The 25468-nt window shown below is 40.9% G+C and overlaps 1 protein-coding gene across 1 annotated transcript; it reads right to left on the reverse strand.

Annotated features, from left to right (window-relative positions):
* Positions 1 to 14531: 14531 nt before the first annotated feature.
* On the reverse strand, positions 14532 to 21849 carry NPY1R (neuropeptide Y receptor Y1). Its single transcript, XM_069786282.1, has one exon. The coding sequence runs from the start codon at positions 21721 to 21723 to the stop codon at positions 20446 to 20448; it is 1278 nt and encodes a 425-aa protein (XP_069642383.1). The 5' UTR covers positions 21724 to 21849; the 3' UTR covers positions 14532 to 20445.
* Positions 21850 to 25468: the final 3619 nt, after the last annotated feature.

The raw sequence follows: 25468 nt of genomic DNA on the forward strand, positions 1-25468 counted from the left end.
TCATCAGTCAGCTTTTTTGTTGCCTAATGGCAACTTTCAGTATAATGAAAACTGTACTTTGGTGAAAAAAGGGAAAAGATCACCTGTGGGCCCACAAATAAGGGAGATAAGAAGAAGAAAAACAGTAGGTGGGACATACAGATACTAACTGTCCTTACTGATGCACTGCACACACAGTAGCCAGGGAAACAAAGGAGACAAAGGACCAGTTACATTTATTTATTTTAGTAACTGACAATTCTGGTTGTATAAATAATCATTTAAGTCTAAGTGGAGAGTAATACTATAAAAATATGTACTTTCCTGAATTAAATGAGGTTACACATTTATACCTGTTCTTCTCAAGTGCTGATTATAGCATTATTATGGCATCTGAATGTCTTCCAGCAGCTCACCAGCAATGTGATTAGTACTTGGTATGTTATATTTTATTAGAGAGCTTGATCTTACAAAATAACATAGAAGATGGATTGGGAACAAAGATAACTGACCATTTGTCAGCATCAAAATTCCAGAAATGGTCTGAAAAGTTCATATTTTGTCCAATCTGTTACATTTCATTCCCCACACACATGCACATCCAGCATAGCCTGGTTCTCTCTCTCTCCCTTTAAAAAATTGAGGGACAACTTGCAGTATTGTAAAATTGATGACTTCTGTTGTTGGTATGAACTACAATGCTTCTACTGCTTAATCTAATTTTTCTTTTCAGCTAACAGACGTAAATTGAATTATTGGTAATACAAAAACAATTTGTTCTCATTTGGATTACTTCTAGCACTTTTGACTAAACTGTTTAATTTATAACAGCCACAGAAATTCGTTCCTACATCAACTGGAAAGGCTCACATGTAGACCAAAGAACAACTCTGCTATGGCAGAGGACTTGAATCAATATCCCAGGTGGTCTCTTCCAGTATTGTGTCCCCCCCAGAAAAACCCAGAGGAAATCACAACAGCTTGGGAAGCTGCATTTTTAGGAATCATGTACTGCAGTTTTTTCACTGTTATTAAACAAATCTAAATGATAACAACAGGTATGGTCAAAAATAAATGAGATGCAGTAAACTAGCCCTGGGTCTGCAGTGCATTCAGTTTCAAAAAAGAGAGATATTAATAAAATAATCATTATACTTCAAAAATTGTTCTTCAGAAGTTTTTATGATGGCAATGTAATCAATCAGTGGGTACTTAAAAGTATTATCTCTGTACACAGCATTGCATTACAGGGTTATGCAGCCGTCATTACTAAACTAAAAGAAAAGAAAAACTCTTCAGTAACATTGTATGTGTGTATATATATATATATATATATACACACACAGATACTTGTAGGTATGTATGTAGGAGGATATATAAAATCATATAGTCACCTTTATTTTACTGACTAATGATTGAAACCATTGTTCCACTAAAAATTCATTATTAGTATAGCTCAGCTTTAAAGGCAGAACATGCATTTTTTCTACATCCTGTCAGTTGCTTGCTTACAACTAAATACTTTATTGAATAGTGGAAAGCTTACCAATAGTCCCGTGAACAGTCCTGTGCGAATGGTAGCTTTCAGTGAATGAATTACAACGTTCAATTGCATGCCTGAAACTGAGCAATGAGTAGAAAAGTGCATTTCATTTCTGCACACCAAACTTCAAAGTAAACTTAGCTGTTGAGTATCTGCTGAACAAAATTAACTTAGAGCTTATACAGCTGAAGTTAACAAAACTATTGTCAGGAAATAGGGCAACCAAGTTGGTGAGGGGCCTGGAGCACAAGTCTTATGAGGAGCGGCTGAGGGAGCTGGGGCTGCTTAGTCTGGAGAAAAGGAGGCTGAGGGGAGACCTTACCGCTCTCTATAACTACTGAAGGGGGGTTGTAGTGAGGTGGGTGCTGGTCTCTTCTGTCAGGTGGCTGGAGATAGGACAAGAGGAAAAGGCCTCAAGTTGAGGCAAGGGAGATTTAGGTTAGATATTAGGAATTTTTTTTTACTGTGAGGGTTGTCAAACATTGGAACAGGCTGCCCAGGGAAGTGGTTGAGTCACCATCCCTGGAGGTATTCAAAAAGTGAGTGGATGGGGTACTTCAGGACATGGTTCAGTGGGCATGGTTGATGGTTGGACTCGATGATCTTGAAGGTCTTTTCCAACCTAAATGATTCTATGATTCTATGAAAGACTGATAAAGTATGATGCAGGTATTGTCTCTCATTTCTTCCTGTTTTTTTTTCCTCTTGCCCCTTCTGTCTCAGTTTTTCTTCATTTTCCAGCACCAAGGGATCTGTGCATTAGGCTTGATGTGGTTTGCAGAATTGAGCTGTAAATCAACACTCACTTGTTCCTTCATTGTTTGTATGTTACATTTTAAAAAAAGAAAGAAAGAAAAATTGAATTTTAAAAACTTTACAATGGCATATGGCAAGTTTAAGTTCATTGCCATAGTGACTAGAGCTTATTTCTCAAGCTTAGTCTTTCTACAATAACAAACCTATCACCCACACATCTCTCAGCTTATTCTTCCTTGTATAAACATTCTAATACATAGTACCACAGAATAAGTACAGTAGATAGTGTACTTTGTTTTTTGTGAAAAATCACAGAAAAGAGCATGAATTGCAGGTGTGGTGAGAATTACTGTGGAAAAATGTACAAAGATAGGAGTTAGCTTACTGAAAAGAGAACTGTCATTTGCAAGGGATTCATTACTTTCTCTAGTTTTCATCTTATTTTTTTAAAAAGATTTCTAGAAACATTTGGAAAATGAAGATATATCACATTTTTTTTCCCTGATTTTCTGAAGTCATATTGATCTTAGGCAATTTGCAAACTTATTTTTTAAGGCAACAAACATTATTACAGGTTCTAAGATGAACATGGTCTAAAAGTCATGCTCCCAAGCTTCTCTACTACTTCTCCTTTGCAGTACCTCTGGTTGTGCTGTTTTTTCTTGAGTTACCACCTCCTTTAAGAAGAGGAGGTGAAAAGTTACAGTACACACATTCTGTATCCTGTTCTAATTCTCCTGTCCCATTCTGCATAGAATTGTCATAACAGAACTTTATAGTCCCGTGCCATTATTCAGATTATATGGGATGCTAATAGGATACCCAGCTATTTAAAGTTTTATGTTTCACAAACAATTTCTATAATAATACAATAATATTTTAGCACCCACAAACATGGAATGCAGGATAGTTCATGAAGAAAAATTATGAAAGAAGACAAATGGTTTTCATTTACACTAAAAGAGTTGTAATTTATTGTGAAGTTACATGTAACATCTATGGTATTATGAGAGTCGGTAAGAACTGGATTAGTGCTATCAGTGCATCTTTATAAAGTAACAAAACCACCAGAAATGTCATTTATCTGGAACAATGTTATTCACAAAATTTTGCTTCATTCAACCAGTATGGTTTTTTTCGGGGGGGAGGGGAGGAATTTAAATGCCTCTTAGTGCTTAATTTCACAGTCTTATCAAAATATAATGTTTTTTTTATTTGAAAAAAGCTGGAACTCATTTTGAACATTTAAAAACAGAATGTAATTTTCTTGTTTCACAACAGCATTTTCCAGTAAAATCTTATCAAGATTAAGAGAAAAACATGTTTTACAAGGTTAAATAACCCTGAACAGTATAAAAATCTTTTCATTTTGTTTTTCTGTTGAATAAAATCCAAAACTGCAATTCTCACAGTCCGAACTGTGTATTTCCCTGATTTTTTTTTCTATTTGATCATGAAAAAAAAAAAAGATCTCTTATTATTTCAACACCACTTTCAGTGTCCAATGAAGCTATTACACATTTTCCTCATCCATTCACCACACTGGATCTTTACCAAAGGATTTGCAAGCTCTATTGCCTCTGTTAGCAATCTGGTGCCTGCAGGGAGATAGCTGCAAATGTTGTTTCTCTCTCTAACCCATAGTCAAAAAGGACATTGGCACTAAATGAGAAAGTTTCTTACCAAAGCTACTTTTCTTCTTATCCTCATTGTTCTGTCAGTTTCTTATTGATAGCCACCTTCATTGACTTTTGATTTTTTTGCCTTATTTTGCATAGAATTGTCATAATGGGACTTCTATGTGTTCAGTGCTTACCCTGGCAGATTAACCTTACTCATCTTGGATATAAAACTATTTCTATCAGCTACAAAACTTTGTCAACTCCAGGTTCATGAAGAAAGCTTTTCTAAAAGAGCCATTACTTCAAAGGCAGGCTGTCTGTATGGATACCCTGTCCATACCTTGGAGAACTATTCTGTCCATCAGATCACGATAGCATAAATCACCTACGTATGGAGAGAGCTTACATCTTGACACTTCCAGTTGTCACCTGTTACCTCCATCATATTTTGAAGGCTCACTTCTCAAATTGTACCACCTGTACTACTTCAAGAACTAGTAGACAGTCTGGCAAGATTTCAGAGCTATAATTACCTTTACTTACTAGGCTGTAAGAAAACCGCTTGTATTATCCAGCACTCACTACAATGGTTTCTTTAGTCTTCACAATATTAAGAATATTAGCTTCTGCCTTATGTTACAGGTTGCTTGGAATTATTCATGCTAACTTTAAGATATCTAATGTGGGTGTTGTTGGTGCTGCAACATAGAAACATATGTATAAATATCACAGTGCCTTATCTCAGACAAATTTGAACTGTTTCTGACCAAACTGAGATAATTAATTCAAGAACAGCATCTTGCCAATATGGCTACTAGCAGTGCTCCAGGAATACATACACTTATATGATGACCAGGCCCCTCACAAAAAAAAAAAATAAAAAAAAATAAAATCTGCAAGATAGTAAAACCTGTGAGAAACAATAAAAAGCTAGTCTCTTTAGCAGTTTTTACAGAAGGAATTATCTTTTATCTTTCCCAGGGGATTCATCCTTTCCAGTTTTGTCTAGAGGAAGACAGCCCAAGATTTCTTCCAAAACCCTGAATCTGGGAATCTGCAGGGCCATGCCCTAATTGTCATTGAAAGGGACTAAAAAAATTCTCATCAGGCTTCCTGAAATGAACAGGACACAAAAAAAATGCAGGATGCATCATGGAGCACAGCTCATATGCAGCAACAACATTAATGTTCAACAAAGTAAAGCATGCATGTCTCATATTGCAATGAAGTCTGTTTTCCTATGGATTTTTATAGGCTCCACCACAGGGCCTTGATGTTTAATGCTGAGTCAATCAAATGTAACTTAGTATTACATTTAAGTATCCCAGCATCACAAATTATAAATTCAAAGTAATTCTAAAAAGTTGCCAGAGGTGATCAGCAGGCATTGATATGAATGGCTACTGATGACAATTGTGCTGATCCTACATCAAGTTACCACATCTGAAACGTAAATGAAGTTTTATTTCTATTCAAAGAGTTTTGGGGGAGGGGATAGTAGGAAACAGCATGGGTATAGAAATGGGTCAGCTGTTCTATATATTGACAGAGTTTGTAGGCTGGTTATCTTAATCCCCCAGGTTACAAAAGACAACTGTAGCAGCTGTTACCTAAATTATTGGAAATATGTTTGCAGCACAAATGGGAGTGTCCCAAAGACAGGCAAGGTACAGAGCTGGAGGTGAACACTGCCACACCTCTTACTAGACAAGCTATACCATTTTGAGTTGTCAAAAGGTTTCATGCTTCTGCAGACATACATGGCACCTAAACAAGGATTTCAGTGATTAGCGTCTGCTTAAGAAATTGAAGGTGTGATTGCAATTCATGCTGGCTTATTTTACTACAGTTCTCCATGCTTGTGACAGTGTGGGTTATGCCACATGGTAATACTAATACAACAAACATAGGGAAGATCATGGGGAAAGGCAGCTGGATGATTATCCCATGTATGGCATTTTGGTCATTGGCCTCCGTTAAGCTATCACAAGTACAGTAGTCAGAATAGTTCAAGGCTAGAGACTAACAGGGGTAAGCATGGATTCCAAGATCTTTTCTACTGACATTGGACAGGCTACTTTCTGCTTCTTTATCTCCATCACTATTATGTTTACGTAGCAAAAAGAATTTCAAATGCATGAGATACTGCCTTTTAATGAGAGTTAGGTGTCTAAGTTTTATTGTGTCTCTGAAATTAAGCCTTTAGTGTTTCTGGGTTAGCTTTCCCAGCATGCATGCTGACCACAGTATAAAATTTAAATGGACTGTGAGATACTGTAAGTACTGTTAAATAAAGAACAAACAAAAGAAGAACAAATAACCCAAAGCCCTGATACTGCAAAAAGTGAAATTCCTTCTGGAAAAAACTGAACAATTTCTTCTCTTAAAAAGTTATGTTAATACTGTGCTGTGTTTATTTCATACACTGTATAAATCAGACACAGTTATCTTCCATGACCGTTATAAAATCTATCTTAAATTTTAGAAAACTGGCCATCAAATTCTTTGTATGTTGTAAGTGAGAGAGCTAGTAAGATCATTTGAAGGACTGGGCAGAAAAAGGAAAGTACTTTTAAAAGAGGAACAGAACAGAAGGAAAACGACAGAACAAACTCCACAGAAGAAAAGGAGAACACCTGGGAGTACACCAGTGTTAGCACAGTACCAATAAGCATGGGACATAAAGCAAAATCAGCAACTCCTACTACTCTTTCCTCTGGCAAAACTTGTACTGAACCCAGAGAGGAACTCCATTTTGATCTCTTAGATTTTATATCCATCTTATGAACAAGAACTTACTGAGAAAAAGGGCGTTAGTCAAAATACCAGGGTATAATGAGTTCTTTTTAGAAATGTGTTTTCGAGTATGAGACAGAATACTCTGTGCCAAACTCAAGTTCTATTTTACCGTGAAACTTCTGAAAAATCAAGAAGAAACAGTATTCTAAAAACAGCTAGATTTTTATTTCAGTCACTCTCTTTCTATTCAAAGCAATCTTTCCAATCCATCTAATGATGGATTTGTATGCATTTATTACACATTTACATGCAAAAGTTGTAATGTGTAATCAAGATATATGCCCCTGCAATTATTTGCTAATACAGTCAGTTAAAAGATCTCAGCACTGGATATTAATATAATGTGCACATCTATATCTTAGGGACCGGATTGAAACTCAGAGAAAACAATTTCATATTTCAGATTTTAGCTATTATTTCTCTCTTTCAAGAACATGCTGGTGTTCAAATTTAAATACGTGACACAAACCAGCCTCAGTGAGCATAGTAAATAAAGTCATACTTAGAAATAGGCGCTCGCTCTCATTTTATTAGTATCGCATATCGTAGTCTCTGAGCACTTTACAAAGGAGACAGGCTGAGTCATATAAGATTTCACAGGTCAAGCTTAGCTAAATCAAGGCAATTCCCTTTAAATCAGAACTTTGAAAGTGAGCTGAAAACTGGAGTTCACAGTGGTTCAACACAGTAATTGCTGGTAAAAGTATCCCACCCTTACTTAAGCAAGACAGTCTGAACCTACTGGCCTACCAGAATGTATTTGGAGAAAGCTCAAATGTCAGGGTTAGTGATATTGCTTAGCCTATTCCTCAAACAGAATCTTGACCACTGTGTTTTCCTGTATACAGTTCTGAAGACTCAAGGGCATAACTCTCACTTTAGTCAATGGATATAGCCCTGCAGCAATCAGTTTCTTCCACGTAGTTTCCAGGTGAATAAAAAAAACATCACAGAAATATCAGCCTTTGGAATCCAGAGACCCACACCATGGATTGCTGCACATGGTTGTAGAGTTTACTAGAAAGTGCGTACTTCCATGATGATTATGTTTCTTGGAACGGAGCTAATAGCTTCTACAGTATAGTGTGCATGAAAGGTGGTTCTATATGAAAAGGCAATAATGGTTGTCAGCACACAAAGCTTAAATCAAAAGAGAAGTGCAGACTCATTTAAAGCAGTAAGCGCTCCAGGATCTAGACAAAGTCCAAGCAAGTCTTTTCGTTTGGCAAAACTAGCTGTTTACACAGTGGTGGCCACCCAAAATAGTAGACGTCATAGCAGGCCAGAGCTAACACTGATGTATTAACAAGTATTTTCCCTATTACAAAGTTAGAGCACAGATTGACTAGCATCTTTCTGTAGCCATGCCAGCCTAAGAACTGTGCATTCCCAACCCTAGTCATTCACTCATTCCTCCCAGTAACCTCTGCCCTTCACACCAGAACAAGTGTTTGTGTAACCAGGTGATAAATTGGACCAATTCCCTCATTCAAATCCCTTCTTTATTGTTAGGTTTATTGTTATTAAGCTGGATCTGTGCCGCAGCTTAGTTTACACTTCAGTGTGACAAGTAATTGCAATGCGTAGGCGTGGGAAGAGAGGAAGGTGGAGAGAGGGATTGCTTAATCCTGAACCATACCTACAAGAGGTCTGCGTGATCACCGTTTCTGTGATTGCAATATTGGCTGCTTGCAACGGGAATAGAGAGGGTCAGTGTAAGGAGTTGCAAACACAACACTGAAAGGAAACAGAGACAGATCTTCTTAAACCCAGGCTCACTTGGAACTTGTCTTGCAATAAGTTTCCTGTTGTTCTGGAAACAGTACTGTATATAAAATGTTTCTAAATAACCATTGCATGAAGAATATGTTTATCTCAGTTTCTGTCTAATTAATCTTGAATTCTGGCTAACTGCTAGGGCACAGTAGCAGAGTAGTTTGAGGTCTAATTAAATACTCCTGCTAGCAAGCATCCTCTTTCAGAGAGCACTGTAAAATCAGCATAGCTTTTAGACTGGGTCAGTGTGGGTAGAGGCCTTCAGTGAGATTTTTAAAGTCGTGAGAACTCTCTGTCTGCTACCCTGAACTAAAAACATAAGTTGGAGAGGTGTTTGATGGAGATGGGGGAGTGCTTAAGAATCATGTAAAAATATACCTTCTGAGCAGAGAGCTTTTGTTTGGCTCTTTTTTTGCCTAGCTGCAATCATAGTCATTGTACAAGCAGTGCCCCATTTCTAAGAAAACCATGCGAGAAATCAAAGGGCAATATCCAGTGTGACAGGGCTAGCACCAATTTTTAGTAAAAAAGTATGAATAACACTTTATTATGTGTCTTTATTATGCAGCTAGTAGTATTGCATATATATTCATCAGAAACACTGCTTCATCTGTAGCTTTTTTTAAAAAATATATTATACCAAGTAAGCAAAGTATATTAGAGCAATCAGAACTCTTTCAAATTCAGCTGGCTTTAGAGTTGCAAAAGAATAATTTGTACTGTCAGCACCTTCACTGACAATTTCTTTCTCTAACATAGGAACCATGCTAAACTGGATTTTACTATTCAAATAATTGCGAGCTTTATTTTAAAAAAAAAAATTTAAAAAAATGCCCAAAGCACAAACTTTGACAAACCCATGTACTATAGCTTGGCCTAGAAACTGATAATTATCATACACATCCTACCACAGGTTATTCTAAATAACAAAATTAATAAGAATTGGATTCCATGTCTCTATCCCCTATATCTGCTCCTTGGCCCAGCAAGTTTGTCTCAGCTCTCCCCTCATATTGCCACGCAGACTAACACTGCATTACCACAACTCTTGGTTGTGGTCCATAACTCTTGGACCCCATGGTCCTCCTTCCCGTGTTTCCTTGCCTGGCTCAGACGTAAGATGTGCCCATTGCCCAGGTGGTGCTGGCCAGATGGCTGCTGCCCAACATAGCAGGCAAGAGTGAGTCTTCTATTTTTTTCCTTACTCTGGCAATGAGTAAAATGCTTTTACCTGCATAGCTCCCAATCATCCCCAAACTTGTAAGAGTACAACTGCACCAAGTTACTCTTATATTCAGTGCTTTTCTAACAGTACATATATAAATCAGGTCTTTTATTATACCAAATTTTGACATCAGAGTGAAGTGACAATACTTCTGTATGAAAGGTTACTTGGATCTTGCTTAATGGATTAGTAAAAGCAATACAACACTTAATGTGTTAGCGTTGAAACACTTACAAAGTAAGTAAAAAGGCTTTTTCAGAGTCCAGTGTCTTTTAACAGATTAGTGAAATCAGATTGTGTTTTTCAAGATGCCTAAAGAATTGACATTTGAGAACATTCTCTCTGTTGTAATGCTAGTGTAAAAGAAATGGAAAGCTAACAGTAACTACAGTGTAGTAAATATGATTGCAAATAGATATGTTTTAGAAGCACACAATAATTCATAGCTTGGAGATAAAAACAGCCTGAGAGCTTTACTTGAAGAGAGAAGCTCTATTCTGTCGATAAACTTCTGATGCTGTCATTCACAGAATCACAGAGTGGTTGAGGTTAGAAGGAACTTCTGGAAGTCATCTAGTCCAGCCTTGCCCTGCTCAAGCAGGGCCACCTAGGGTTGGTTGCCCACGACCATGTTCAGACAGGTTTCGAATATTTCCAGGGATGGAGACTCCACAACTTCTCTGGGCAACCTGTGCCAGTGCTCATTCACCCTCACAGTAAAAAAGCGTTTCTTGATGTTCAGAGGGAACCTCCTGTGTTTCAGGCCCATTGCCTCTGGTCCTGTCACTGGGCACCACTACAAAGAGCCACTGATCACCACCCTCTGGGCCTGACCGTTCAGTCAGTTTTCAATCCACCTTACTGCTTGTTTACCCAGCCCATACTTCATCAGCTTCTCTATAAGCATGTTGTGGGAGACAGTGTTGACAGCCTTACTGAAGTCAAGGTAGAAAATATCTACTGCTCTCCCCTCATCTACCAAGCCAGTAGATGGCTTGGTAAGATACTCTTGATCATGGAAGTTATCAGGTTGCTTAAGCATGACTTCCACTTTGACAACCCGGGCTGACTACTCCTGATGACCTTCCTGTCCTTCATAAGCCTGGAAATGGTTTCCACCATGAGGTAAGGCTGCATCCCATCAGGACCAATGGACTTATTTATGTCCAGTTTGCTTAAGTATTCCTTAACCTTATCCTCTTCCACGAAGAGTATGCCTTCCTTGCTCCAGCCTTTCCCCCTGGTCTCCAGGTCCTGGGATTTCTGAAGGCTGGTTGTAGTAGTAAAGACTGAGGGAAGAAAGCATTCGGTACCTCAGCCTTTTCAATGTCCTGTGTCACTGGGCCCCTGCCCCATTTAGCAGCAGACCCACGTGTTCCCTATTCTTTCTTCCTTTTGCTGTTTATGTACTTACAGAAGGCCCTCCTGCTGCCTTTCTTGTTGCCGTTCTTGTGCCTTATTCCCTCATCAGACTCAGCTCCAGTTGGGCTTTGGCTTCCCTAACCCCATCATTGTATGCTCAAGTAGTGTCTCTATATTCTTCTCAAGTTACCTGTCACTTCTTCCCCCTTCTGTGTACTTACTTTTTATGTTTGAGTTTTCCCAGAAGCTCCTTGTTCATCCATGCAGGCCTCCTGGCATCTTTGCTTGACTTCCTGCTCATGGGGATGGACTGTTCTCGAGCTTGGAAGAGATGATCCTTGAACATCATCCAGCTTGCCTGGCTCCCTCTTACCTCCAGGGCCTTATCCTATGGGACTCTTTCAGGCAGATCCCAGAGGAGGCCAAATTCTGCTCTCCTGAAGTCCAGGGCTGTGATCTTGCTTTTTGCCCTGCTCCCCCCTTTTAGGATTCTGAAGTCCACCATCACTGTAGCCAAGGCTGCCTTTGATCTTCACATCCCTGACAAGCTCTTCCTTGTTTGCAAGTATGAGGTCCAGCAGGGCATGTCTTCTCATTGGCTCCTCTGTCATTTGTGTCAGGAAGTTGTCATCAGTGCTCTTCAGGAACCTCCTGGATTGCTTATGCCCTGCAGGTGTTGGGCTGGTTAAAGTCCACCATGAGGATCAGGGCCTGTGAATGTGAGGCTTCTTCTAGCTGTCTGTAGAAGGCCTCATCTACTGTTTGCCTGATCAGGCAGCCTGTAGCAGACACCCATTACAGTGTCACCCATACTGGTTTGTTCTTTAATTCTCACCCATAAGTCCTCAGCTGGCTTCTCATCCATCTTCAGAAGAGCTCCATGCCCTCCAATTGCTCTCCTACATAAAGGGCAACTCCACCTCCTCGTCTTCCTCTCCTGTCCTTCCTAAAGGATCTGTATCCCTCCATTGCAATACTGCAGTCATGGGAGCCATCCCACCACATCGCCATGACCCCAACAAGGCCATAGCCCTGCAATCACACACAGATCTCTACTTACATTTATTCCCCATGCTGCACACATCAGTGTACATGCACTTCAGAGAGGTACTCTGGCATGCCCATTTCCCAGAAAGGGTCTGGGGATTTTTCCCAAATTGGTGTCTTGTAAGCACTTCCTTGCTTACCTGCAAATGCTTGAGGTGACCCCATTTAAGCTCTGTTTTGTTGGTTCTGTCTTTGCCTTCATTTGCATCCCCCCAGGCCCTTTGCTTGTCAGCCCTGTCCATCATTCCCTCACAGGCAGCTGGTAATACTCTTCATCTCACATCACTCCTAGTTTAAAGACCTTCTTACCAGGTCAGTCATCCTGCTGGCAGAGATATGTGTGCCTCACTTAGTGAGGTGGATCCCATCTCTCCCAAGCAGATGCTGATCCTCAGACAGGGTCCCGCGGTCACAGAAACCACAACTCTATTGCCAGCACCAGCTGCACAGCCAGCACAGCTGCACAGCCAGTGCAGCTTGGTTTGTTCCTTCCAGAAACATGCCCTGAACATAAGAACTGTGAAAGGTTTAGGGCTTTTTTATAAATATGTAAAATTCACTTAAAGTCAGCATTTTAAAATGCTTCTTTAAGTGATATTAAACATATATATCTATATTTTACTGTGGAGCATATACTACTTCAGATGATAACAGCTACAATATGTATGTCCTGCTTAAAAGAACAAACTTATTTAAAGAACAGGCATTCAGCTTATCCAATACCATTTCACCCTCAAAAAGCTTTGGCCAATCTGTCAGGTCTCAGTGAAAATTACCAAGGAATTCAAAAGCCAAGGAAAGGGAGAACAGGCAGCCAAGGTACATCATTTCCTTAAGGAACAGGAAGGTTAAATATTCAGTATGCTATCGTGATCCTAGGTAATATAAAATCTATGGGCCTAAAAACCAGTCTGACAGCCTTCACAGACTGATCTCATTTACCTGCCTCAGCTACACCATAATCTTCTGAACAATGTCAGAGATGTTACCACAGCATTGGACTAATATGAGTGAGACCAGGCTCAGGCTTTATAATTTCATGAAGTCACTGGGTTATCTGAATGCATAATTTCCACCACAAAAACATTGGTATTTGAATTCAAGTTTCTATATGTTGACTTAAAAGTCCCCCTACCTAATTCTGAAGATAGCCTTTTGTAAGCAGCTATTTGCAGTGGGTTTATTCATGATTGCTGATGTTCCTCCTGTAGGAGCACCATTACCAGGTAAATCCACAGCCTTTGCTGCAGGCTGAGAGTCCTTTCTGCCTGGACTGAATTTTAAATGTAAACTATGCTGTCCAGCTGTTAGTGATCATTTTTTTTGACAAAGTGAAAAAAGCAGCAGTAATAATAATACTAAACAAAGCCCACACTTTTAGTAGTGGAAATCTATAAATATGTATGCCTGTCAAGAGCCAAAACTACATTCAGAATTGCGAGTGCCCTCTTCAATTTTCTATGAAGGGAATTGGTTTAAGTCAGTAAGCCAGACAGCCTGGCATAAACATTTGACTTGTAACTATGTCAAGAAAATACATCGGAGTAAAACTAACAGAAGAACCTAAGAGGATAACTTTACTGTAAGTACCAGCTGAAGATGGCCTTTTGGTATGTCCCTCAGACTGATATGGACAACTGTGGAGTTGTGTCTCTGCTGAGTCCACACAGATAGAAAAATGTCACTTCTTATGGCCTGCTGCCCTCTCTAGGAAGCAGATATTCAGACATGTATCGCACCTTAGTGTCACTAGAAACAAGTACCTTACCCAAAGCTCACAGAAGTCAGTGAGAGGCTTTCCATTAACCTTGCAGTGTTTTAGGTCAGGCTTTAAGGCTCTTTAGCACCTGTCTAATTATAAGCACATCAACATAGTGGCTGACAGACATCCAGGAGACTACCCTTGTGCCCAAAATGTTAATAAATCAAGGCTTAATTGAAGACCCTCAAATGTTACAGTCATAATAATAGTGGGAAAAATCAGAAAAGATTATCCAGTCCTATCTATTAAATCTCCTAAATGTAAAACATTTACTAGTCTTAAAGAGAAAGAAGGGAACACTTTTGCATATATATCTTCAAGTATATTAAAAACAATGAGAATCTTATAGACAATCATGAGGGCCATAGTTAAGGAAACAAGCTGTGTTACCCTATGTCTCCTACTAGCTGGATGTCTCTGGAGGCTCGTCACCAAGAGGTAACACTAGATACGTAGACTTAGGTGACATTTAGATTACATGAATTAAAATTATAACAAAAGCTTTAAATGAAAAGGGCTGAATAACAGTATGCAACAAATATATTTTCTACTTCTCTACCCCCTGAAACATCACCACATTGCCAGTCACATTTCTACAAATCCTGTATGGCCTTTCACCCATATGTTCAAGCACACATTGAATAGGATCTTTCAAGAACATCTTTTCACAGAGAGCTTTTATTAAGAAACAATATAAATAGCATAATAAAAATGTCATAGCTTGGGGGGGTGGGGGTGAGATTGCAAAGTGAAAAACAGCAGCACAGTATCAGTGTAAACACAAACCAAGAAAGACAAGGAGAGTTTTGTTGATCAGGTTACTCCTCCTGCCATGAACAAACATTCTCCATGTTGTGCAGAAGTGACAGCAAATGGACTCATGTGCAGTGGGTGAGTGCGATGAAAAGCTGTTATTTTTTGATTGTGCCAAAAACATTTTGTTTCCTTTGTATCAAAGACAGATCTAGATTAATCTAAGGTGAAGAACCTTAAAATACATTTTCAGAGTCATTTATAAAGATCCATATACCTTTTCTGAAAACAGGAGGAGAGAACCTATTTATCACACATACTTTTTTGACCACCACTTTGCCCCAAAAAATATTTACGTGTCAGTCTGTTGTCCCCAAAGATAAATAAATGTCCGAGTCTCCCTTTGAGTCATTTTGTGTATATCTGACAGAATGCATCAAGGCTTCATCTAGATCTTCTGCTTTGTTATTCTTTTCCAAATTCTATCTATTTCCCCCTGTATCTGAAATTTTGCATAATTTGCGGCAAGTCAGTTCACCATGCAGAGCCTCTCCTGTGCAGCAATCAAACACATTTGCATCTGTGCAAATTTCTTGCAACTAAGCCTGATCTTTGTCAGATAACCAGATCATCAACCCAGATCTTTGGAATACACAAGACAGCATGTGCTGTCAGTTTTGCTGCAATGAGCTGGATGTTCTGTATGGACATAAATCCTACATAGGCTTTGTAAATTATGTACTTCTATGGAGTGCAAATTTTGATAAACTTGCTTACCAGAAACTTGCTGGAAGATAATTTTAATGGAAGAAACTATTTAAAGCACTGTCCTGAATAGAGTTGAATTTTACCATACACTCGAACACTTTACTAAATCAGACTACAAATTTCCTCTGACATCCTCAGAAACCAGCTGCCAAGGGTATGAAGTATGAAGTAACAGCAGAAGCACCATGGAAGATGGAGGAAGGGAGGCAGTAATCACTAGGCCTAATGCTGGCCCTGGAAGCTGGCTGTCCCTTAGCAGCCTGTATAAATAATGAAGCGAAAGACATTTTGGTAGATGCGTGACACCTAGAGTAGAGCAGGTGTGAGTGCCCTCAGGTTGCCACTGAAGGAGGCAAGAAAAACTGCCACCCTTCAGCTGAAGTTAGTCTTTGTGAATGCTCTCCTTAGTCTTTGAAATACCAACTTCAGTTAGACCATTAGCACTGTTTTGCATGGGCAGAAATATTTAATAGAATTTATTTCTGACCACAGGTTAATTGAAGTGTAAGACGCTAAAGCTGGTCCTATTTTTGCTTCTTCCATGTAATCCTCAAACATTTGAAATTCTGCAAAACAGCGATAGAAGAAAAGAATTTTCTTTCACATCAGCCTTAGTAATGACTTGGGTATTTAGTAATGATTCAGGGAAGCAGATGCCACATATTAAAGAACACAGGAATGAAGAGGACATGGTAGAGCTTGGAGTTGTGTATATCCTTCAGTTGAGCAATGGCTGTCAACAAAACTTATCATTTGGTTATAACTATTATTTCTCCACCCTTTCTACACAGCTGAATGAATTTAATCTGTTGCAGACAGAGGTGCTATTTAAGGTCATGTTTCCTACTGTTAGGTATGCTTTAAAAATAAGAACAGGAAAAAAAGTTTCCTTATTGTCTTCGTTCTCTATGCACTCGTTTGGTAAATTTTTTTATATGAGAAATTAGGAAGCAAAGCCTTAAGTTGAAGCATTGTCAGGCACTGGACTCCAGAGAAAATCCAGAGAAAATTCCAGAGAAAAACTATATGCTATTAATTTATTTCTATAACAAGCTGAAATGCAGAATCTGATTTTTAGGAAAGAGTGTGAGCTGCCAGCCAGCCAGCAGTGCACTTTTATTCAGTATAGTGCCTCGGCAAATGATTAACTTTAAGCAAATTCTCCAGTTTCATTGATCTCAGAACATTTTCCTGAGGTCAGAATCAGAATTTGATGAACAGGCCTGGATTTAAACATATGCTGATTTACAGTCTGAATATGAATCAGTATCAGAATTTTGCTTTTAGGATCCATTAATAATAGCTGGTACTGTACTGCACTGCAGGACAGCAGCATCAGAATATATGAACCCTTAGCCCTTCACACCTTCATCACTGATGAGATGCAGTCAGCATCAGCTCAAGTGACCTGGGGGGTCGTGCCATGTTAGTTCTTTTCCTGGTTTAAATCTGATTCCTTTATGAAGTGGAAAAAACAGGGTTGAGTTTATGTTTTTTGTAAATAGCTAGCTTTTTCCTAGCCTACCAAAAGCTGGTATTACTGTCAATTAATTTCTTCCTTTATTATTATCCTTTTTTTAAATGAAGATGTGAAAGCTGTGGATTACCGTACATAGTAACAATGACACAGCCAAGAGATATGTGAAAAAAGTAATATGGGAATACAGAAGCATTTATTAAGATGACATACAAATATGCTGGTGTATTTAGATTATGCAGAACCTTTAAATGTCTGTGGTGGATAAAAGTGAAGTTTAAGATGATAAAATAACTGACAAATAAAGCAGATATTAATGTTTATTAAATAGTTACATTTGTCATTTAAGGCTATTAAATAGTTACATTTGTCATTTAAGGCTGTAGATTTGACATGAAATGTATTGCATGTAAATAGTAAGATACATTATAGATCCCTCACTGTTTCCATTTTTCTGTCAGTAAAACTTTTCTACCAGTCTGAAAGAATAAGAAGGATCTTCAGGCTTTTGAGACAGCAATCAGCATGGGCTGAAGTGTGGGAAGTTTGACAAAACAGCACATAGGAGGAACACATATCAAACCAGAATGACTGAGAAATGACAGAGAAACATGAAACCTGACAGCTTACCCTGTAAAGAAATTTAGCATATAGAGGATGAGAAGCCATGCTGGAGCTCTGAAAGTGAAAAAGAAGATTAGTGCTGTAGCCAGGTGTCAGGAGGTGAAAGTCTCCAGCGGCTTTTGAGGACTCCAGTGTGCAGTCACAAAACCAAAGACAAAAATACTCTACTCTCAGTAGATGTCATCTACGCCCTGCAGATGTCAGGTCAGCACCTCGGAGAGACTTTTGTCTTTGTCCTCATAACAAATTCTTCAGAAGAGCAATGAATTTGCTTCTGAAATTCTCCAGATGGATTTTCCTGCTGAACATTCTTTACACTGTGTTCATTTCCACTCTCATTTCAGGCAGCATCCCCTGTGCTATTTTTATGACGATGTGCTAGCCTGCATCCTTAGCAGAGGCTCAGAAAAGCTTCTTGCAGGGAAGTGAGGAAACATAAGAGAAGCCTGGTCCTAGGACAGCAGTGCAGCAGAAAAATGGCTCCTGCGCTTAACACGAATAAGCCAAAGGAATGCTCCTACTTACACTTCACCTTGTTTATCAGGCATTGGTAGGCAAAAAACACCTGACACGCATTCTCAGGAGACAGCATGAGACGGTATCAGATGGGCTGTATGATATGAGACCATACCTCAAGCAGGAGAAAGGCTGACATAGGAGGAATTATGTTGCTATCCCAAGACCTCCGAATCTTAGGACACGCCAGTTTTAGGTCTCTGTGCACCAGCAAGTTCCTCAAACGTTGCTCCAACACCTACTCTGTATAAATGTATGATCAAAAATTTCCAGCAAACTAACTGGAAACTTTCTCAAATAATTCCATTTTCTTCTTCCACTAGATTGCAAGAAAGTTTGGGGTTTTGTTTGTTTGTTTTTTTTTCCAAAATGGGAAAAAACATAAAATTCACTGCATTTTTTTTCAAGTGGGAAAAACCCACTGTCACATTCTTAATAGAAAAACAAGGCTGCATTTCTACATTACATCTCTTCATGAAAATACACAACACTTAGCCTGTGAAAATTATTGTAAAGTGATAGAGGAATAATTTCAGGAGACTCTTGTCAAATTATTAGCAACACGCTCCATAGAGAACCACAAAGAAAAGGGAAATCTCATAAAATACAAAGGGGCAAAGCTCTGAAAGAAAGTTCTGCCTTAAAATTCATTTTCTACTTTCCTTCTCTGTTCTCAACCACAGAAACCTCCTTTTTCATTAAATTATCTGCCAGTAGAGAAATATGTGGAATTACTATGCACAAGAACACATTGCTACTTTAATATTCTACACTATTTATAAGACAGCACAAGGCACAGTTTTTGACTTTTAAATACTGGCAAACCAAATAATTTTCAATTCTTAGGCATTTATCCACGTCAAGTTTAGGACATATTAAATTCACCATCACATCCTGAGATCTTTTTGCTCAGAAAGATATCAGATCAGATTTCCATTTATGCTACATTTACATTTATATCCATTGTAAAGACCCTTTTCTCTGCCAGAATGGTTTAAAGTGACCTTGCTAAAAGAAAGTAGGGTCTATACTGGATTTTAAAAAGCTGATTATTCAAAAAGGCATTGATTATACAGCAAAGTACACTGTATGACACAACCTCAGCTGGCTGATATTGTTGTCGTTTCATTTACAGCAGTCGTTATGCGGGTTTCCCTCAGCTGGAGATCTAGTCATGTATATTTTGTCTAATTAGAGGATATATATTTTAAGCAATAACACACAGAGCTCTATTGTATATATTTGGCAAATATTTCCGCACTTCAACCAACTGTGGAAACTGTGAGTTTGGAAGCTAAACATAACAATTACAGCCAAACTATATCCATACCCTCCATTGTCTTGGAGATAATCCATGCTTATACCATTGTATCTGAACACAGAATATTATGAGGCTATACATAATTTATATAGATCAGCACTAATTATTATGAAAAGACTCAGGTAGCTAAAGCTTATTTTTTTAATACCAGACCTGATTTTCACTGTCACCTGCAAGGATGGAATTGAACGTCGTCCAGACAGTGAAGAGTCTCACCTCCCTTTGGATTCTGGACATAGGTCTCAAGGAGAATTTACACAGTTCAGGACAGACAGTACATTTAATCCCAGCAACACTACCTCCTGTCAGTGATGGCAGATGAAAATGGGGTTTGGGTTTTTTAAATTAAAAAGCCTGTATTATTAAAATCAGTTGGGACTGAAGGCCCATTTGTGCCTTCATTTGCTGTGGTGAAGCATCACAGTTATCCCATTGTGCTCTGTGGAATTACTGTAGGGTTTTATTCTCATAAATGAGAACAGAATTTCTCTCTTAATCCTGTCTTTGAACCTAAGTGATTACAGCCTGAATTGTCTCTATGAATGAGACAACTGCATGTCCCCATTTAACAAATTCTACAGGTTTCACAGAATCATTTTCTGCATGCCTACACTGATTTTACAGGATTTTAACATCGATCAAAAGCTGGATTAAAAAAGAAGAACTCTTCAAATTAGAATGTCCTAATTTTATGCTGGGATGGGTGTCCTCTGTAGTGACAGCCTCCCTGTGGTTCATATTGTTTCTAATGGTCTTAGATGAACACTCCTGAAAACTACTTCTTTGAAAAAAAAATCAATAAATATATCTTCGTGCTAAAGCACATAAGTGTACAAAGAAAACAGAACAAAAGACAGTTGACGAAAACCATAGGTAGTAGCAGGTCCAACTATGTCTTATAATAAGATTCAGATATAACTGCTGCGAACATTAAAGCAGTAAAAGGGACAAAAATGCACAGCGTATAATTTCAAAGTGACAACAATCAAAGTTCCTTGGAAAAAGAAGAAAAACATTACCCATTTTGTACTTGTTACGTAACTGTGCTTGTCCTTGGACACGTTTCACCTGCGATCACACTTCCAGCAGTTTGGTGCAGAATTGTTCTTACTTCTTTAGATTTTGTCATCATCATCGCTATTTATTTTTTTAAATGCAACTGGGCTTGCCTGCTTTAGAGAGGTTTTTGAAACATCTGTGTGCATGGTGGACATGGCTATAGTCTCATAATCCTCCTCACGGGAGCGGAAATGACAAAAATGAAATAAAAACTGCAGGTCCCTTTGGAAGTTCTTATTGAGAAACCCATAGAAGATGGGGTTCACACAGGTAGAGATCATGGCAGTGAGGTGGCAAATCAGGAACAACAGGTTGTGGCTGCAGGTAGTGACCGGCAGAATTTCGTGATTCCAGTCAAACACAATATTGAAGATGGTGAGCGGCAGCCAGCAAACTGCAAATGCGACCACTATTGAGATCAGCATGATGTTGATCCTTTTGGTTTCAGAGGATCTGTACTTACTGTCTCTCATCTTGTCCATCATGTTGTTCCTTTTTTTTAATCGTATGTATATCTGCAGGAAATTCAACAAAGAGAAACATGGGGGATAATTTAACCTACAACCATCATCTTTGCAAGGATAAACAAACATCAGATGGAAAGAAGTACGTATCGCAAAGGGATTCTCTCTTACCTTCAAGTAGCAAATAAATATAAAACAAAGCGGTCCAAAGTACTGGATCACCAAAAGTGTCGTGGTGTAAGAAAGCCTGGCAGTGTCCAAGGGGAACAGGTCCAAGCACACATATTTGTCCTTATATTCGTCAAATGTTATGTTTCTGAAGGGTTCATCCGTTAACACGTGGTAGATCAGGAAAGGCAAAGAGGAAGCTGCGGCTAAAATCCATATGGCAGCAATCCCCATGTAGGCATGTCTGTTGTTCGGCCTCCAGCCACGGGGATTGATGATCAGCTGATGGCGTTCGATAGCAATGAGGACTAAAGAAAAGACCGAGACGGTGATTGAGGCGCATTGCACGAAAGGATTCAATTTGCACATGGCCTCCCCAAAAATCCAGTGGTCCATTAAAGTGTACACAAAGGTAAAGGGAAGACACATGATGGTCACTAGAAGATCAGAAAAGGACAGGTTGACAATGAGGATGTTGGTAACATTGCGCATCTCCTTTTGTTTCAGAATAATAACAATCAAGGCCAGATTCCCGGAGACTCCCAGAATTATCACAGTCCCGTAAGCCAAGGCCAGAGTGAAGACCATGGCCAGAGGCACACGGCAGTCCTCATCCTCAAACCGCAAGATCTGCGAGCTCTTCTCTGAAAAATTCGGGTGACCGGATATATTTCCCAGGGGGGCGAGAACCGAAGTATTCATGGTGCTTCCAACTCGCTCCACGACGCTCACGGCCGCCCCAGCCCGCTCCCGGAGTTCAAAACGCGCCCATCAGCCCGCCAGGAGACCCCGGGCCGAGCCCGCTCCTCGGCGCCGCATCTCCCTCGCACCACCTGGGGAGAAGGGAAGAGGCAGGGCCAGTCACCCCCGGGCGCCGAGCCCGCCCCGCCGCCCCCCCGCCCCAACGCCGCGCCCCGGCGCGGAGCGGAGCGGAGCGGCGGCCCGCCCGGGTCCGCCGGGGGAGCCGAGCCGCTCCGGGCTCCGCGCCGCCGCCGCCGCCGCCGCTCTCCCCGCCGGTGGGGATTGCCAAACCGGCGGCCGGGGGAAACCCCGCGGGAGGAGGGCGGCGGTGGCCGGCGCCCCGTCCGAGGAGGCAGCGGGGGCTGCCGTCCGGGGGAAGAACGGCGGCAGGCACGGTCGAAACGCGGGTCTGCAGGCGGGGGACGCGACCCCTTCCCGGCCCTTTCCCGCCGGCACAAGTTACGCGAAATCACGAGCGGAGAAGCAATTTCGGTCTTCCACCGGCATAGCCTTTACGTGATGTTTTACATCTCCTTCTCACAAGTTTGATCTGCGAAGGTCTGCTTTCTCAAGCTGCTCTACATGGAATTACATCCAGCCATCGCAGGAGGGGGAAAATCCCCATCTGACTAATGTGAGGGGCGGAAAAATTAACTCAAAAAATTGCTGCATTCTTTTTTTACCGAGTACATACACTTGATGTCGGGCGACCGAGTGCCCACAGCAGCGCTGGCACTGAGTCAAAGGCACATCAGGGACTCTGAACACCTTAATCTCAGCTAGCAGGGCTGTGCAGCAAAGAAAGAACAAAACAAGATCAAAGACAAAAAACAGCAGAAATTAAACACTGCAGAAAATTTCTTTACCCATGCAACACAAATAGGCATGCCTAAATCACCACCCCTTTGCAAGGCCTTGGATTTTAATATCAGAGAAACGCAGGGATATGTGTAGAGGAGGAAAAAACCAAAAAAGATAGCTAACCTGACACACCTTTACTCCAACTCGCCATTAGTGGCAGCCACACTGAATCTGGAACTTTCTCTCTGCCCACTCTCCCATGAGCTAAATTTATTGCTCACTTAACCTTAGGTTATGGTAATGAAAGTAATGCCACTTAAAATTCACACAAGTGGGTTTCAAACCCGGCACCATATGGCACTTATCACAAAAGCTGTAAAAACATTGCCAACTAAAATGTACTTCATTAAACGTTACCCTGAACGGGTGAGCTTTTGGTCTTAAATGCTACTTGATATAAATCTCGGTGCCATCTAAGTGGATTCGTCTTTGTTGCTGGTGGCAGACACCCTTTTAACCAGCCGCGTGCTGGGGACCAGGGCAGGGGCTGCCTCCTCACTGGGGCAGGGCCAGCGTGCGAGGGCTGGGCTTGCAGCTCCAGCTCCTCCTGAGGGTCAGCCAAAGCGTGACCATGCCAATGCTGTGTCTTCTCACTGGCATCATGAGCTCACCTCAGCTGGCTCTGCTGGTTCTTCATAATCACCACATGGCTACGTGAAACCGCGACAGGCGATGTGGCTTGCCTCTGAGTGACATTTTACTGTCAACATTAAGATCAGTGATTTCGGACAAAAGGCATCTCTGCCTGAGGTTTGGCTACTCTGATTTTCAAGCTAGCTAGGCATGCACCTGAGCATTCTCTCTCAGACGTGCTGCCTCTGCTAACTAAATTTATCAGGTCTCCCTAGTCCACAAAGCGTGGTTTAGGGTCCAGTAAAGAACCTCCCACCCCCAGGGCCTCTTGAAGCATCGCTTCAGCCAGAGCCAGAAGTAGGTGCTTTACCCAAAGGGCAAGCGTGTGGGTGATGTGAAGCCAGGACTCCTCAATTCCAACAGTATGACCTTACCCCAGCCCGAAAATCAATGTCTGGATTTAATCATGATCTCCACTGTCACTCATATAGCACAGGTGGGCAGTCCAGCCCTGGGACTTGACGGGACGATGGCAGGAGCAGAGTGGGCAAGGAGCCATGTCCTGCAAGGAGAGAACCAGGCAGGTTTTCTCACCAGCTAGGACCAAACTGCACCCAGCAATGAGGTGGCCTAGGTTTCAGGCTCTTGGGTTTTCTTTTCCCTTAGCCAAGCTCTGCTCTCACTTATTTATTAAATATCAAACTCAAAACCAGAAAATGCCACTGCTGCTTCTTCCCTCGCCTCTCCCCATAGCAGAGATGCAACCTAAGAGCACAGCTGGGAACCTGGTCAGAAACACAGCACTGCTGGCAAGTGACAAGGAGTCCTTCCTCTCTGCCCACCTCTCCAAAATGGACCAGACATCAGGAGGGGATGAAACTGCATCTCCTGGACAGCTGCACTGTTACCTGTCCCCTACCTCACCAGCTCCCAAACCATGAGGGAGATCCCTCCCCATCCTGGGTGCTGGCATGGGGTGGAGAAAGCCCACAGCCCTGCAGACCCCTCTGGGTGATTGCACAGTCTCCCCCACCACACATACCCTTCCAACTCTCCAGGAGGATTTTGGTCAGAAGTTTAGCACCAACAGACAGAAAGGGTGAAATAATGTGCTGTGAGGTGACTGGAAATGCACTGTAAAACTACTGGAGCTCTTCAAAAGGAAGCCCAAAATGCTGTCAGCCCAAGCCGGTGGTTCACCCAGCCACCTGCAAGTCCAACCTGGAGCCTACCCCTCCCTGGGATTTTGTCATCTGCACCTAAGAGAGCAAGCAAACACCAGCCTAAGCAGCACGCAACCACTCACAGTTATGGGAAAGCAACCGCAGGGGAAACTCACCTTGCAACTGCTCTGCCCGTCTGATCTGCTCGGGGGCCGGCTCAGGAGGCTGGATGGAGAAGAAGGAGTAGGGAAAGGGGAAGGATCCTCTGGTATTCCTCCAGCTGAGATCCTAAAGATTGGTGAGGAAGGCTGGAGACTCCCCCTTAAAGACGAACTCCACCTTATCCCAGTATCACATGATGGTGCTCTGCTGAGCAGGTCCTGAAAATCTCACTGCAAGCACATCACCTTGAAATTACACATCTGGGGGTGCGTTGCCTAGTAATTCCGAAATAAATGCAATCAAATATTGAAACAAAAGAGGAGGGGGGAGAGCGCAGGGAAAAGCTCAGAAGGGAGACAGTTTCAAATCGCTGTCTGGCTGTTTCAGCATTTTGTCTGCAAGTTATTGCCATCTTGTGGCCAAACTAAAGATGGAAGTAGAAGCTTTATTGGAAAGGGGACGAGGAGGCGATTTTAAGTATAAGGAGCAAGTTACAAAGTTCGGGTTTGGCTTTTTAAACCAGTACAACCAGCTTCTGGTCTGTATTTATCATGAAGAGCGATGACTGGATTAATAAGAATTGTCAAGTTGCTGTTCTTGCTATTTTTTTTCAGCTAGAAGTAATAAGAAACTATTTTAAAAATAAATTAAGTCACTAAAGTATCAAACCTCAAGAAAATACAGCTGTCACTGTGGCCCCTGTGGGTATTTTTCTGATTCATTCAGCCAAGTGGTTCACTATCCTGGATGACCCGTGGAAAAAGAAAGGCAGGTTCATACAGAGCAGTGAGATATTCCAGGGAGCTGGAAGGAAAATGGACCCCTGAAAATAAAGAACAAATCTCCACAGTGAGGTACAGAGCTGGAAAGCTGGTGGCTGTTGCCTTGGCCAGCTCTTCTACTTATTTTGAAAGCTCCAGTTCCCAGCAACCAGAATATTTTTTTTT

Source organism: Haliaeetus albicilla, chromosome 1, assembly GCF_947461875.1.
Source record: "Haliaeetus albicilla chromosome 1, bHalAlb1.1, whole genome shotgun sequence".
NCBI lineage: Eukaryota > Metazoa > Chordata > Aves > Accipitriformes > Accipitridae > Haliaeetus > Haliaeetus albicilla.